Below are 17938 nucleotides of genomic sequence, written 5' to 3'. Positions count from 1 at the left end.
AACATCTAGCATGCTCGACTAGATGCAAGGCCCTAACAAAGCAAATTAACACGTAGCAACTAAGCATGCAAGACACATAATACAATTAAAACTCTAACTATTACATTTGCTAGCTAGGCACATGACTTTGATAGGTCTTCATTGAATGCTCCTCCAAACCCTATCTATTACAAGCCAAGAGGTGTACACATACCCCATTAAGAATAAATTAAATAAAAAGCAAAAGTAAATGACATAAATAAAAGAAATTAAAGAAAGGCTAGGAAAGCAAAGTAGACATGTATTTCTCACGTAGCACGTTGGTCCACATAAGAGTGACGGAAAAAAAGATAAAAGAAATTATACCTCCCTTGAAATTAAGCTCTAATGGAGTGAAATCAACTTAATTATCCTCCAAAATAAAAGAAATGGTCAAGGTACCAATTTATTTGGCAAATAATAACAAAGGATAAAAAATAAACATGAATTTGAATCAATTAAATCATGTCAACAAACCACATTTAAGAAGTCAAAAGAAGAAAGGACTTGATTGCAAAAATTAATAAAGTCTTGGGGTCAAAATTAAAGAAAAATAAAGTTCAGGGACTCATTTGCAATTAAAGTAAGGACCGAATTGAAAGAAATTGAAGACATCCAGGGCCACAGTATAGTTAAGGAAAAGTCCGAGGACTGATTTGCAAATTCATTCTCTGATTTCTTAGTGGATCAAGCTACTGGGCTATTCTGTTCATTTCTTGGGCCAAAAACCCTTACCAGCCCACGGAAGTCCAAAACAAATGGAAATCGGCCATCTTATTTATTTATTTGGGCCAAAACCTCCCTAGCCCAACAGAAATCCAAGCAAAACAAATGGGCTAGTCTAATATTCTGATCCCAAGAACGATCCAATTAAATTAATCACAAACCCAATTCTAAAACCCAACCAAAGGTGTTGGGCTCTATCTTCCTAAACCCAAGTCAGAAACCCAACAAAATAAACCAAATCCACTTCCTTGAGCCCAAACAAAATAACCCCTTAATCCAAAACACTTATTTCACTAAACTCAACAAGATAAACAAATCCACAAAATTATTAACCCACAATTATAATCTAACATCAAGAATTAATGTATCCAAAGGACTATTTAAACATTAAAAGATGATTACAATCTAAAAGAGTGAAATGAATTCAACTTTTCGATTCTTTGGGCTATGTCAGAATAAGAGGGAAACTTGAGAGGTTCAATCACAACAAAATAAGGACCCAATGGAAACAATTAAAGAAGTTAAAGGGGCCAATTTGATGGATTTGTCAATTGTTTGGGCCATAGTGGATCAAGGGGAAACCTGGGGGTTAAACTGTAATTTTATGAAGAATTTCATGCAACCTTCGAATGCAATCCGCGGTTCCTGGGTTTCTGAATGCCAAATCTTTTGTTCAAACGCAACTCATGACTGAACCATCTGAACTTGAACCAAAGTGAAAAAACGAGCACCAAAATTCTTTTCATTCTTTTAACCTTGTTTAAATAAGAAAATTCAGAAAAAACAGATCATGTAAATTCTGGCAAATTGCTGCAACAAGCACGGAAGCTTCCTCCTACTTTTGACCAAGTTTTAGCTTTATAAAACTCAATGGTAATTTGCTCATAGGGAGAGGGAAGTGAGGGCGAGAATCCAAACTATCGGGAGACTATAGAAGACAGCAAATGAGCAACATAAAAACAAACGAATTTCCGCCCCATGCATTTGGAGGAATGAAAATCAACATGATAAAATGTTCATCGACCCAACTAACAAACACCCACTGGCTAGAGTCTCCTCCGTATGTATACATATAAACGCTGAAAATCTCTTCACTTTGGTTCAAGATTTTGGTTTAGGCATTTTAGCAAACAACAAATAGGCATTAAAATCCTATCAGATTTTTTGCTCAAATTGAGGCATAACTAACCCAGAAATTTGTCAGAAAACAAAACAGAATATCCCAACCAATCCATAAAGCATGCTCGGTCAAAATTGTGGACAATCCACAAAGAAATTCAAGAAATGAACTTGAACAGGGAAATGAATTTCAAAGAAAAAGGATCTCTTACCGCATATATTTTCTTGGCGAAAATTTGCCAATGGCGGTGGACTCCGACGAGGTGGGGTGGCGGCTCCTCGCCAGTACAGCAGCTTCGGCTGCTCTGTTTTTCGCAGCCTCTGTTTCTCTTTCGCTTCCCAGCCGCCTGAAGCTTTTTCCTCTGTTTTGCAGCATTCTAGATCTCTCCATTTTTCCTTCCTCCGTTGTCACTCTCCATGTCCTCTCCTTCGGCTGCTGTTTTCAGTCGAAGCATAACTCCCTTTCACCCCCTCTCCTTTTGCCGAAGACCCCCTTTTCCATTTGCTCTACCTTTCTCAGCCGTAAGACCCGCAAGACTTCCCCTCTGATTTTTCCTTCGGTTGCCCTTTCTATCTCTCTCATTTTTGCTCCGTTCGCTGCCGCTATTGCCTTCCCTCTCTGTTTTTCTTTTCGCTCTTCCTTAGCCGACTGACTCTGATTTCCTCATCCTCCTTTTTTTCGTTTTTGGACCCAAACCTCCCTCGGCCTTTTTCTTTTTCTTGCCCGATAGCTTTTCCTTCCTCCTCCTTATTGCGCCGCCCCCCCCTCCAGATTTTTCAATTTCCCGCAGATGTTTTCCTCTTGCTCCTCCTTGCTCTGTTTTTTCCCCCCAAGCCGTTTCCTTTTGTTTTTTCCTTCTTTTAGCCCATCCGCCTCCGTAGCTCTTCCTCACATTTTGTTTCCTCAGCCGGCCCCCTTTTTTCCTTTTTCCAAAAAATCTTAAAACCTCCCAAGTGTCTCTCCCTTGCCACCTAAGTGATGTGTTGTTAAAAAACAAGAAGGGACACTTGTCCCACATGCAAATTTCCACTTGTCAATTTTTCTTTTCTTTTTCTTTTTTTTTTGAAATTTAATATGAAGACCAAAAATAAAATAAAATAAATAAAATAAATAAAATAAACTAGAATAAAGTAAAATAAAAATAAAAACCCTAAAATTGAAACAAATCAAGTTATTAAATTAATTGAACAAATAAAGTTAAAAATCAAAAATTTGGTGTCTACAGACTTTTTTGAAGTAGTAGGATGACATTGGCTTTTATACTAGTTGATTACTTATATAATAATCTGATAATTTTCAATTTGCAATTGAAATCTTGAAAATTTTAGTTTGATTACTTCTTGTAAAAATTCTTTTCAAGGAGTAGGAAGGATAACATAAACAAATATGATAGCCTTGAAATTTTTGTAATTTTTTCTTGTTATTGCTTACAATTTTCATTGCAATTATTTCAAATTTATTTTTTAAAAATTATATACAATAGGTTTGATATATTTCAAAAAAATGCAAAAACCAATAATGGTAGCATTTATTTTAAATAATTATAAGAAAATTATCAAAGTTATGCGATCTTCTTGTGCCTCTATAATAAAAACTCAAAATTTTTAGTTCATGTTAGAAACTATTGACTAGACAAAGCTTTCCTTTCTTATTATCCTATATGGCAATAGGAAACAATAACATTCATTATGAGAATAAAATTTGAAATTGAATCACATTGAGAATATTTTTTAGAAAGAGTGCTATTTTAGCTAAAAACTCCACCCCAATAATACGCAAGAATGGCACAGAAAGGAAAATCTTTTCCACCCATAATTCTTTTCCATCAAGAATGGACAGGAAACTACTTGTCATTCTAGTTTTAAGAGCAAATAAGAAACCACACCACTTTACAGAAATTAGATGAGTACTATACATAAAAGCATTTACAAATATACTTTATACAGAACAACTCGAAGGAATAATACTGAGCCCTTCTATTGCGGAAAATTTCCTAAGAGAAAACACTAAATTAAAACGTAAGGAAAAGTTTCACTCAATAAATAAGGCTTCCAAAAGCTCGTCGACATAAGCTAGACATGGCCAATGATCAGTTCTAACCCGAACTAAAGTAGAAACATCACATACTTCCATTTTGAAGAGGAGATGGAATCTTGGAGGAAGAAATATCAATACGAGGAAGCATCCCATGTTCCTTTTGGAAATTTGTAGGTGAGGCCCTTTCTCATTTTCGTCATCCATGTACTGGATATAAAGAGGACCTCCATCCAACCTCGCATCTGGGTTCGGAGCCTCAGATAAAGAATCTGAATCAGAATCCTTCCATACTACCTCTCTTATTATTTCACCACCTTTCACGATATTAATAAGAGGTTCGCCAGTTACACTAACAACAAATGGTGCCAAGCACCGCTGGACAGCTTGAATCAAAGACATGAAAGGTACCTCAAGCAGCTTCACTGATTGTGTTCCGCTGATTGCAGCAACTCCTTTGCCTCCTTTCAAGACAAAGGTTTCTCGCCCGGTGCTAGACGATGTGCCACATGCTTCCCATAAGGCATTGAACAGGTCCAGACAATAGTTAGGCACTGCTTCTGTTGGGACATCTTCTGGAACAATAGCTTTGAGAAACATATCTTCAATTCCCACTTTGATACTGTGAAGCTGTCCTTGAATGATCTCACTATTGTCCGCATTTGTTTGAATATGTACATTGATGACACCAGGTTGTGGTTCCCGGGGCTCTAATTCAATCATTACATGAGCTTTAAACCTTTTTTCCTCGGCAGAACCATTTCCAACAGGAACGATATCTAGTGAATTAGTTTCGCTGAAAGAGTAATCCTTTTTGACAGGTTGGCCAAGAAGAAAAGGAATGTGATATGATGGAATATTGCCATACGGTGCAGAAGACGAAAATTTGAGCACTGTGGCGTATATGGCTGGAAGTGAATCTATTCCACAGCTATCACTGGGTATGCTGGTCCCTACCGAGTGATTAAACAACTCTGAGTCAAAGCTCAAAACACAAGGTATTTTGATCTTGAGTCCTGGGAAGTGTCTAAAATCAGGAATTGATGCAAAATGCTTTCTTAAAATCCCCACCATTTCTGAAACTTTTGAGTCCATCACACGTAGTGGCTCCTGAAGCTGGCTAATTCTGTTAATATCAGAAACAATCTCGATACTACTACTACTTCTGTCAAGCTCCTTTGGCTCACCTGTAGTTTTGTTATCCTTGAAGCTTTCCAGTGACTGCTTATCATCATCTAATCTGAGCACTGGCAATGACAAGGACCATGATTGTCTAACTAAAAGTGGCACAGTGCGCTCAAGATGAATGTAGGATGAAATATTCCGAGATTTCTTCGGGTCATGATAGCGAGGAGACTGAAGATTGAAAAATGAACTAGAATTGGTAGATGGTGAAATTCCAGGAAGCTGCTCCCCAATGTTCAGCAAGTCGCGAAGCTTCTTTCCTGGAATGCAAACCAGCATCCGCAGGTAGGTCCTATAAAGAGCCAACAAATCATTAGGAGCCTAATTACGTAAAGCATATGCAATTGTCCTATTTCCAAATTTCACCACTTCTTCCTTTCCAAAGTCATTTGCAGTATACCATCTTATATCATTCTCCACTAGGAAAGGGATTCATCCAATGTACAAAACTAGAAATGAACAAATTCATTTTTTTTGAAGGTAAACCTGATATAAAAAAGCTGAATATATTTTGAAATTCAGAAAGGATTAAAAAGAGCTCTTTATTGTACCTTGCATGGTCACGAACCTCCAGATCAGGAAAATAAAGGCAAGCAAATGCAAGGAGACGAGAAAGTCCAAGAAACAAACTGGAACTGTGGTGATGAATCATCATAGTCCGACAAATGCCCAGAATTTTGCTCCCCTGACACCATGATTTCAACCCTGTATCTGGACCATGTTTCTTAATCAGGACAACCATATAGTTGGCAAGAAGCTCTAACAACCCCGTCGGAGAAACTCTCTCATTCGCCGAAATTCTTTCCAAAATGGGGAAGTAAGATCCTAATTTATAGTCTATATTAAGTTTTGGGATGAAAGATTCATTGAATGTCTCCAGCAGCCACTCGCCCAGCCAGCGGTGTTTGTAACATCCCAATAAACGGTCGACAAAGGAAACAATCAGGGGTACCAACCCTTGAAATTTTAATGTTGATTCTATCAGCATTCCCTATGCAAAATAAAGACAGCAGCTTCAGCAATCATAAATCCTAGTTATGAAATTTTAACAATCACAAATGTTAATTATAAAAAATTAGCATACATTTTAATGATATAACTACATCTTTATGTGAGAGACTCGAGTTCTCATGATCACTGCATTACTGTATTAAAGCTAGACCATTTAAGGTGATCCCCAAAGTTGTACCATTACTTGAGTTTAATGATACTCCTATTCTCCAATACATCTAAAAAGAACTGGAATGGCAAAAGAGACACAGAAGTCATGCTTACACGATTCCAAAATAATAAAAAGAGCAACTAGCAATGATAAAAGAATAGGTCAATTGATTTGAATGATGAATTAAGTTGGGCTCCTAAAAGTTTTAGTTCATTGCCAGAATCAATTATCAGAGAAATAATAACTGCAGTAATTATATATGAAAGACTCCATGTAACACCACGCCACCATGACACCAATAAGAACACTTTTAGTGCTTCTCTACTGTGTTCTAAAGATGCAGAATTATCATAGGCTAAACTTTCACAAAGAAGATTCTATAGAATTTGTTTTCCACCTGTTTTAAGTACAACTTGAAGCCAAAACCAAAAAGAAAATAAAACCACCAAAATGAAAGTGTTATCTCTAATGCATTAATACAAATAGAGACAGTAAAAAAATACAAATAGATACAATCATGGAAATATTTTTATATACCAATTTTGCTTCAGATACCATGCCTGAATGCACATTGGTGCCACTTCAATTTGTCTGTGCTTTCATTTTCATCTTTCTATCCGTTATTTGTCTTTATCAATAAAGTATACTAACTTCCCCTAAGATTAACCATTATTACAAAAATACCACCCCTCTAGTTAGCAAAATTAGACAGCTCTGTGGCAACCACTGTCAAACTTTTTTGTTAGCACTGTTAACTTTCAATATTCTCTGCCTAATAGGCCATCAATCTATTTATCCAGTAGGAGTCTCTCTCTAATGTTAATGGATTCGAAAGTTTGTTTATTTTTACTAAAGGCATTACTGCTCAAGTCTCAAGAAGCAAGATGAGGGAGTAACGAGCAAAATAAATTTTCAGTACAAGCCCCAGAAAAAAGTTACTTCCTTGGACATTTTTGTCATTAGTTAAGTAATTTCCATTGAACCTACATTTTTTTTATGTGCAAAAAATAAGAATGGTAAATTTTTATGACATCATGAAACAGGGAAGACAAAATCCCCTGCTATCATTCTTCAAAAGTTACTAATTAACTGAGGTTTACAATTCAATAAAATAAAAAAGTTCAGTATGCTTCCCCCAATTTTTGCAAGGAGATCGGCACAGTATTTCCAATAAAAATGCTTGACAGGGGCTGTTGAAATAAAAATGTTGCACTCAAAAAATAACGAAGAAAATTTACAAGTAAAATCTAGTAAGGAGGTCAACAACAGCATCTGCATCAAGTTCAATTTCTTAATGAATTACTATTGCTTGTGAGATCCCTCTCGAACATTTGATGAACAGAAAAATCAAATGAAAATAAAAATGTCACAAATGAGTTCAAGAGTAAAAGGCAATTGGGGAGATTGAAATTCCATTAGCAATATTGATAAATTTCAAAACAAAAATTTCTCAAGTATTGCTTGATTTTTTAAGCAAAAGAGTATAAAGGCAATACATGGAAACAAGCAATTTTGAGCTCAGGGTCCACATACCTTGTACTAATTTCAATTTCATATATGTCTCAGTTCCAACAATTTTGATCATTCCTAATTTTTTATTACTACCATTTCCACTATGTTTCACTCGTTGCACATTTAGTCTATCACATTTTCAAAACTACAGCATGTAAAAATTACTGCACGTTATAAACTACAACAATTAGATAATCATAGCAAACCAAACACAATAACAAAGTTAATTAACTAAGGTGTGACTGGACAAGTACAAAACAAAAAGGATCTGATGTATCCAAACCATAAAAAAAAAAAAAAGAAGAAAGAGACTAAAGTAGCATCAGTGCAAAAGTCATGGGCAAATGCTAACAACTATCCCCTTTGGCTGTTGTACTCATACAGCAGCATCACAGCTCCGCTAATCCAACAGATCCCATCTTTATCACAGAGACATTTCTAATCAGATCTCAGTCCGCTCAGTGACCCAACATTTTACCCTTTTCAGGCTTTGGCTCATTTCAACACAAAAGAAAAGACTATTCAGACACAGTCCCCAGCAGCAGCAGCAGCCACATCCAGCAGACCCCAACTCTACCCCTCTTAGTCCTCTCTCAGCTCAGTGAACTATTCCTCCCAGTTCCACCCCCAACCCCCCCCCCCCCCAACCAAAAAAAAATTGTCAAAAAAAGACCTGAACTTCAAACTCCATCCTCTTTCCTTCATTTTTCATTCTCCTCCCCCTCATTAACTCTTTTCTTTACCACACTTTCAAAAACACAAACTACAAGAGAAATTGTTATCTTCTCCACTCCCCTTAATTATTTCTGAGCTTTTTAGCTAACCAACAGTTTACTTATAAATCGTTAGCAATAGTTTGCTCCATTTCAAGATTCAAATTTGATATTTGCATTAGCTCCACTTCAGCTTCCAAACAAAACCCATGAATTTTCAGATGTATATTTAAGATCTAATATACATGAGTAACTATGTGATTATGATGAAGTAACACTGTTCTTGAAAACTTTTTATGCATTAGTATCTGAAATGCAGGGAGGAACTGTCAGTGGAAAATCTAGTGCAGCAAATGTGATGGACCAGAGTGTCAATAATGCCTTCAAAACTTTGAATAGTAAAAACTTGAGACTTTCTGCCTCCAATTGAGATTTTAATTGGACAGTTATCTTCTTGATATTTTACCACAGTTTGATTGCCAGTTCCTTATAAACAATGCAATAAACTAATGACAGATGGTACTGAGTCATGTATGGTGACTACAAGAAAAATTGAGGCTTGACTCTTTGCCGTAGATTTTTATATTAAAAATTCATTTCTCGCTCTAGTCATTCCAAGAAAAGAAAAATTACTGGACCTGTTACAACTTCTTGTGATTAGGTTTGAATAGTAAAAACTTGAGACTTTCTGCCTCCAATTGAGATTTTAATTGGACAGTTATCTTCTTGATATTTTACCACAGTTTGATTGCCAGTTCCTTATAAACAATGCAATAAACTAACGACAGATGGCACTGAGTCACGTATGGTGACTACAAGAAAAATTGAGGCTTGACTCTTTGCCGTAGATTTTTATATTAAAAATTCATTTCTCGCTCTAGTCATTCCAAGAAAAGAAAAATTACTGGACCTGTTACAACTTCTTGTGATTAGGTGTAGTTTTTCTTGTATTTTGGACCAGATATGGAACCCAAATCAGTGCCAAACTGAAGGATACATCAATCACTCTAAACATGATCTGACCAATACTGGATTAGGTTCTTCAGAGAAGGGAACTTCTATTCTTGTAGTAAAACCAAGAAAAGACTGAGTATTTTGAAACTCTGATAACGACAGAGTAGGTTCCTCTGATAAAGACCAGTATTTTGATACTGCATTAGGTTCCTCAGAAGTATTTTGAAACTCTGATAACGACAGAGTAGGAGGTGCAAATTTTGTGGACAGAGTTACTCTGTAGCAGCTGCATACGTAATTTCTCTTGACTTAAGCATTTTAAGTTCATTCACCAAGACAGAGAAACATTGTTCAACTTGCAAGTCATATCGGTTGAGTTTTAAACACATGATGCAAATTTGCTTTTAAGACTGGAATGATTTGATTAGCTTGGATGCCCAAATTTGTGATGAGTGAGCTAAAATTCACATTAACAACTACCTTTAGAACCTCATAAATTAGAACTCGCAACTATTTTGCCAAAGCTTTCTTCTATGAATAGCTCACTATCACATGCTACATTATCAAATTTAGCCTGTGATATATTCCTGCCTTAGTTGACAGTCAACCTTTTCCTTGATAAAGGAAACTTGGGAAGGCATCTCAGTAACATCCATCCAGGTTATGATGAGCCAGAAGATCTTTCTAATCCTATAATGTATCATAATGATGCATGCTGAGGGCAGAGGTTGAAAATGACATCAGACAACTAATCGATCCAATAGATAGTTAATAAATGGACCATTGTACTAAGAGTGTGGATTTAGGATGCATGGGTATAGATTTAGCCCCTTGTTTAAATACATAAAAACTACACTTATTGCACTATATAATTTAATATGCTATCAATTGCACAATGCCTTTGCCAACCATAAAAAAGCAAGGCTTGATGGGTTGAACTTACTACTCAATACACTAATGCAGTTCGTGTAGCATAAAATTGACAAGTAAGCAAAAACTTAAAAGGTACACATGTTATACTCCTACTATTTCCCTTACATATACTGAACAACAAAGCAAACCGCAAAATGTACCGAAATCAATAAAGTGGTAAGCCAAAAAATGTTTTGTACTTTCAAAATTCTTTTCGGAAGTTCCTGGACTATAATTGAGCATAATACAAGTCAAACGAAGTAATTTCAGTTCAATATCATTCCCATGTCTTTGCTAACTGATAGGCTCTAAATATTGTGGATAAATGATGGGTGTTTGTCTAGGGGTAATAGATGGGTAAATGGATAAAATAAAGAGCCTGTGTTCCAGGAACCATAAAAAAAGCCCAAAAAAACCCCTAAATGATTTCCAGGAACCATAATCAGTTAAACAGCCTATGTTCCGAGCCTTTTTGACTTACCATATCTCCAAAAACATACTGTTTGGATTAGCTGTTTTTTGGGATGTTTATGAAAAATTTTGCTGTAGCAGAGCTTTTAGAGTATATTTTGGAACATTTTTAAAAAATATTTTGGGATATTTAAGAGTAGAAGAATTTCTAGAATATATTTTGAGATATTTTTTAAAATTTTAAACTAATTTTTAGATTACCTTTTAGAGTACTTTTTAAAAATTTTTGTTGTATTTGAAAAACTAGTTTTTTGAAAAACACTCCCATCCAAACAGAATTTTCCTATATCATCATCAAGGTTGTCAATGCCTCATCGCCTCATCTATGTTTTCAAACAAGAGATTCAGCCAGAAAAACATTTTCTGAGCATTAAATGTCGCTGAACTCAATTTTGGATCATGTACTGTTCCAAGTTCTTAACTCACACTATCAGAGGGAATTTGAACCTTTAGGAGAAAGGAAAATACAAAGGAATACTCTGAGTCATTCGAAAGATCTGCTTTTGGAATTGCAAAACTTGTTGTCCCACTGTGAACCATAGAAATGGAAAAGTTTAAATAGTCATAGCATGAGACAGGCTAGTGTTTAGACACTTCCAGCAATCCAAGACACCACCACATGATATGAAATTGTAACAGCCCATTATTGTTTGGAACTCCAATAAAAAAAAATGCAAAAGAAAATGCAAACTTTCCTAATACTGAAATAGCTGCCATATCTCAAGCAAATTTCATCTCTGAATATAATCAAAACAAAGAAGAATAAACAACAAGCAGTTCAAGACAGGAACCAAAAGAAAGTACCTGTATAGCACAGAATATGGGCAACTCCATGGGAGACCTTTTGGAAGAAGAATCAGACTCATTAAGATCAGAATGAGATGACGTGCCTACCAAAAACTTATGGAAGGTGCGGAACGCCACTGCAGTTTCTGTGCTCCAAGGAGGCAACCATTTGAAACCAGATACGCACATGAGGCCATCTTCAAGCAGTTTGACCACAGAAACTTCTGAACCTACCTCCACAGTCATCGTCCCCCCATTTGCATACCTCTTCAGAGTCCCAAAATCATCGAGTAAAACAGAGCAATAAGCGGCCAAGTCAAGTTTCAATGATTTCAGCGCCAGTGGATCAAAAATAGCAGGATAAAAACTCAGACTCATCACATCTGCAAAACTTTTTCTCTTCGTCACATCTCTACCTATGACCAATTGAATCAAACCTAATAACCAGTGAACAGAAAGCAATTGAAAAACTACATTATTTTGATATGACAAGTATAGCTCCTTGCTTTGCAACACTAGTCGATTAGCAATTTCCATTTCTTGCCCATCAAACGAGTCCAAGAGCCTCAAATACATCCCTAAATAAGCATGACAGAGTAAAGGGTCAAACGTGTAAATAAGCCCCGAAAACTGTACTTTGAGCAAAGAAGCTTGCAACTCCAGAGCATTGGCCACCGGCATTGTCATCCTCATAAACTCCAAAACTCCACCGCAGGTTAAGTATTGTGGCCACTCTAACAAAAACGAAATCACCCTCCTTAACTCCTTATACGTTACGTTCTTCTCCTTCAAATTACTACTAGCACTAGAAACATTTTTCTCGTCATCATCACCAACAATAACATCACTATCATCACCATCCTTGTCATTTTCAATGAAAATTCGCGGCACATTAAACGGAAACAGTGGTGTAGAAGCATTAAGAATAGAAACATTGGGCGCCTTACCATAAACTACAATGCTGTGAATCACCGCTGCGAGTAACAAAACGTAGCTTTGAGCCGCGTGGGTTCTCTCGCTCTGACAAAGTCCCCAAATATGCGCCGCAATCTCTGATAACAAACAGGGAAACGCCAATTCCAGCTCCCGCAAACATTCGCAAGCTACAGCCCTCGTCTGCCGGTCGATCCCGTGGTTCGGACGGTTTACAATCGTCAACAACAGCTCCACCAAACACTCTAGGGTTTCAAAATCAGTAGTGGCAAAGGTACCATGAACGATGAATATTGAAGTCGTTGAAATGAGGAACTGTTCTTTAAATGAGAAAGAGAGGGAGACGGCATCATTTGGGTTGGGGGACTGGATTACGAGACGGAGAGTTTCGAGGAGGCGGAAGAGGCTCGCCGGGGAAGTGAATAGAGAAATGGAGTGTTCTTCTAGGAAGATTAGGAGATGTTGTTTTAGGTGGAGAGAGAAGTCCTTTCGGAGGAGAGAAGAGAGTGCGAGGTCGACGAGTGGGGGACCGGCGTAGTCGTAGGTGGTCCACCGGTGAAGGCGGCCGTGGTTGTAATCTTCGATCAATGTCTCCCATTCTTGAGATGACAGGGGCTTTGGTGGCGGTGGCGGTGTTGTCATATGCGGTAGAGGTGGCTGAGGCAGCAGCCAGCGTCATACATATGGGCTACGGGGCTGCTGGTGGTATATTCGGAATTTGAAGAGAAAGAAACGACGTGGTATGGGTTGCGATTTGGAGATGGGCTATATTATGCCGCTGTTGTTCTTAATTTTTCGTTTTATTCTTTTGTTTTTTCTTCTATTTTTTTTAAGTAAATCTTGTACAGTGCGTACACTGTCACGATTAGATACATGATACATGATACATGAAAAAAATTTAGATTTTAATTTTAAATTCAGATAATTTGTCATACATTCAATAGTGATAACATATACACAGTCAATGTATAAAAGATTAATCATTTTTTTGTTATAACGATAACATTTATATAATCTAATATATCCTACTATACAATTTTATTTTGGACTAATTACATTTACCTCCCTTAAGATTTGACCAAATAATGAATCGATCCTTGAGATTTGGCCAAATAATATATTCCTCCCTCATGCTAACTTTTGTCACTTTTATGGAACAGAAATTGCCAAAAGTCTACATAACCCTTGTTCATTTCTATTAATTTTAAAGACATAAAAATACAATATCTACTGACCATTTTAATCTTTAGGCGGGAAACACTACAAGGCATTGCCTTTATCATTCCAATCCACGTAACCCCACCATTAGATTATCATACTTACTCTCACTCTTTTTGAACTTTCTCTCCATGAAGTCCTATCTTCCTATGTTTGCTTGATCTTAAATCACTAAGAAAAAATTCCAAAAATCACGTGGTTTTCTCTACAGACCAGTACACGGTGGCTTTAAAGCTTTGCACAACAAAGGCTCTCGAGTCCATAAGCTGTTGGAGGCACAACTATGGTATTATCTTGAACTAATCATTTCTTACATGGTATTAGACACTATTTGAACCTAAACAATGAGTTCTTCATGCACTGATCTACTATTTATGTACATCATATCCTTCTTAGTTTGATTTATAGGACATGAATATGATTTTAATTTGGGGGTTTTTTATTGTGATGCATCAATGAGAGTTTTGGTTGTAGAAATATTTTGGTTTTTGATTGATATTGCATGTGTACTAGTTACATGGGGTGGTGAACATAGTTATAAATATCAAGAAATCTGGATTTAATAGTGTAAAGCTGAAGTTTTTATGGGTTTTTTTAATATATCACTTTTTTTTCTAAATTGACAGCATGCATATGTAATTTTTAGTTGTTTGAACCATGAAAGGGTTGTATTTGTTGTTCATCAAAATTTTTACAGATTTTGGGGTTTAACAGGAAATCTTTATTTATTTCTTGTTATGTCACATTACATGTTGATTCATATTGATCAACTTAGTCTCACGCAATACCTTTTTTTATTACATATTAATGCTATTTGTTAATGAAGTGCATGATTAACTTTATTAGTTCTATCATTTTAGGCTGGACTTGCAACTGTCTACGACATTACTCTTCGTTATGAAAACATGAAGTTTGAGCTGAGGAATATTGATCTCAATCGATATTCTTACATAGACTTGTTACCTAATGTTTGTGAGAATGTTTTGAACCATATTTCTAGTGGACAAAATTTTATGATTGCTTTTATATTGTGATATCCCTGGTACTGTGGAAACAATGAACATTGAAACTGATTCAAATGTCCCAAAAATGTTTGGCTTACATAGGAGGAATGGATGCACCAATGTTTATGTTAGGCAGGTTCATGATAATATATAAGAGAACTTGAATGAAAATGAGGGTAATGGGAACAATATTGATGGAAATGGAAATATTATGGGGCTGAATTTCAATAACCTTGGTCCCAATGTAAATAATGATGAAAAAAACAACATAGGAATACATGGTAACAAGTGGTGGTTGTTAACTTCCATTAGGGGGGGAGGAGAGCAGTAATACCAAAAGGGCTAGTAAAAAGAATTCAAAAGGTTTGACAAAAGGGAAGCCGAGACAAAATACTATAACTAGCAAAACGTTGGGCAAAAGAAAGGAATTCGAATCTGCTTTGAATGGTGTTGATGCTAGGATCCAAGATGATGTGGAAACTGATGATGAGCTATATATTTATAGTGACAATGATAAGATAAGTGTGGATTGAGATGATGAACTATTTAGTACATTTGTACAAGAGGGACTGGAAAATGAGTTAGAATCTAAGGGAGACTTGTCTGATTATGAGTCAAATGATAAGTTGAAGTTGAAAATGAGTCAGATAGTGATTTAGAGGATGATGTGGTGGGTGCATGCCTAAATTCTACTGAGTTTTCCATACCTGAGGCAGAGAAATTTAGGTTGTTAAAAGGAATGATATTTTCAAATGTTGATACTTTTAGAAGGGTGCTATATGAATATAAAATTCAATGGGGCTTCCTCTAATTTTTGATAGAAATGAAAAGTCTAGAGTTACAGTACATTGTGGCAATCAAGGTTGTGAGTGGAGAGTACATGCTTCTCCATTGCTTGATAAGGTGGCATATATGGTAAAAAACATGCACACCTAATCATAGTTGTGTCATGAGTGAAAAAATTGTTGCTTCTGCCAAGTGGATGATAGGAAAAATTATTGACCTATTGAGAGCAAATTCCAGTATTAAACCTGACCTGTTAAGGAATGAATTTGGCTAAGTATGGTGTTTTTCCTACCGATATGCAACTTTATAGAGCAAAGCAAAAGGCACAGACATTATTGATGGTAACCATGGTGATAGTTATAACTTGGTGCCTAAGTATTGTGTCATGATTATGAATAAAAATCCTGGTAGTATAGCCAAGATTCAGTTTGAAATGGCATTGGGATCTGACATTTCTTCAGTTAAAAGAATGTTTGTGGGGTTAGATGCACTGAAAAAAGGATTTCTAGGTGGCTGTCTTCCTTTTGTAGGATTTGATGGATGTCACTTGAAAGGACCATATGGAGGGGTTTTACTTTCTGCAATTGGTCTGGATGGAAATAATGGATTATATCTTATTGCTTATGCCATTGTTGAGACTGAGAATAAAGAAAGCGGGATGTTTTTCTTTGAATGGTTAGCTGCAATGCTTAATGACTTTCCAAGGGATAAACCATGGATCTTCATGACTAATAGGCAAAGGTAAGATCTTAACAGCCCATTCACTTAATCAATCACTAAATTTGGGCTTTTATTAATGTATTTCATTTATTTATTTTATGTTTGCAAGGACTGATTGAGGCTATTAACTCTAAGATACTATGGGCAGTGAATAGGAAGTGTTGCAGGCATATCTATAGTAATTTTAGAGGCCATTTTCCAGGAGTTATGCTTAGACAGTTAGTTTTGGCAAGCTGTTGGGCCTACACTGAAGTAAACTTTAAGGGGTTATGGCTAAAATTAAGGATTTAAAACTAGTGGCTGGAGAAAATTCTTTATCACCTATGGTCTAGGCATGCCTTCCCCAAAGATTTGAAGCATGACCTGTAAGGATCGAAGACAACCTAAGAGGGGGGTGAATTAGGTGGTTTAAAAACTAGCCAATATATGAGTCATTTTTTTTGAACTTGCCCTCTTTTTCTAAAGGACCACACAATGGAGCAATTGATGAATAAGCACAAGTGCTTGGGAGTAGAAGAGATAGACAATTTATATTGCAAGACAGTAAGTAAAAGGATAGAATTGCAAACCAAGTTTCAAACTCCACTTGAGTTTGAATACCACTTTATATAGCAAGTTTCTTCAAGTTGATCAACTTACAACCAATCTCTTGTGTACAAAGGAAGGATCACTTCCTCCTCGCCCCAAGCCGCACTTGGTCAAGCAAGGAAGTTTTACTATCAGTCGGATAACCCTCACAAAGCTACATTATTGAAGAAATAGAAACACACTTGAAAAGCTTATTGAAAATTCCACAACTAAGAGTACAAATCTTCTTTAAAGAGTATTCTCACACTTGAATCACTCAAGATCTGATGTAGTCTCAATGTGCGAAAGTTGTTTGAGGTGGTTGACTTTTTCCTTTTTATAAGGGATCAAAAAATTCTTCAATTAATGCTACCAATGGATATAAGGCAGCTGAAGAGTCAACTAGCCGTTGGTGGTGTCGGACGTCCAGTAGGCTAGTTTTCAGCATCCGAACGCAGGCAGTGAATTCAAGAAGTTTTCTTGAAATGTTTAGGACGTCCGGTACCTCCAGAATATGCGTCCGAAGGTATGATGTAAAACTGGGAATTCTCCTTCAGTTCGTTCGGACGTCCGGTGCCTCCAATGTTTTGCGTCCAAAGTGTCGCAACGTTTATCGGACGTCCGGTACTCAGGTGTTGTACGTCCGATCGAGGTCAATTAGCTTAGAGGACTTGGCTCATCATCTTCGGAAGTCCGAGAATGGGTTCTTCATGCGTCCGAAGTTACTCAATGGTTGTCGGACAGCCGATGCAGTCTTTATGTGCGTCCGACAGCTATTTCAGCATATGTTAGCCTTTGAACCTGTTCTGCTCCAATTCTGGAAAGATCTAATCAGAGAATATTAGTAACATCCATTTTTTGTAATCATCAAAAGTTACGGATTGAAATAAACATGACCACATCACGAACAACATTGTTGAATCTTTCAATCATTGGGTAGAAGATCAAAGGGGTAAGAATGGGTTAACATTGCTGGACAATATTTGAGCTCAATTGATGAGTAGGCTATTGAAAAGATTTGAAAAAGCCTATCTTTTTAAGAACAATGAGGTTCCAAATGTGAAGAACAAACTTAATGCTCTTGCTAATGAATGTAAAAAGTGCGCTATACTACTTG

General features: G+C 36.5%; 1 protein-coding gene across 1 annotated transcript; it reads right to left on the bottom strand.

The window, feature by feature from the left end:
* Positions 1–3728: 3728 nt before the first annotated feature.
* Positions 3729–13168, bottom strand: LOC113758200. Its single transcript, XM_027301152.1, has 3 exons — positions 11612–13168; positions 5635–6074; positions 3729–5375 (listed from the first exon to the last, which is right to left on the bottom strand). The coding sequence occupies exons 1-3, from the start codon at positions 13166–13168 to the stop codon at positions 3896–3898; spliced, it is 3477 nt and encodes a 1158-aa protein (XP_027156953.1). The 3' UTR covers positions 3729–3895.
* Between the last annotated feature and the right edge of the window lie 4770 nt (positions 13169–17938).

This window comes from Coffea eugenioides, unplaced genomic scaffold (genome assembly GCF_003713205.1).
Source record: "Coffea eugenioides isolate CCC68of unplaced genomic scaffold, Ceug_1.0 ScVebR1_384;HRSCAF=1055, whole genome shotgun sequence".
Taxonomy (NCBI): domain Eukaryota; kingdom Viridiplantae; phylum Streptophyta; class Magnoliopsida; order Gentianales; family Rubiaceae; genus Coffea; species Coffea eugenioides.
The sequence above is the reverse complement of the archived record's forward strand: the minus strand, read 5'-3'. Positions and strand labels throughout refer to the sequence as shown.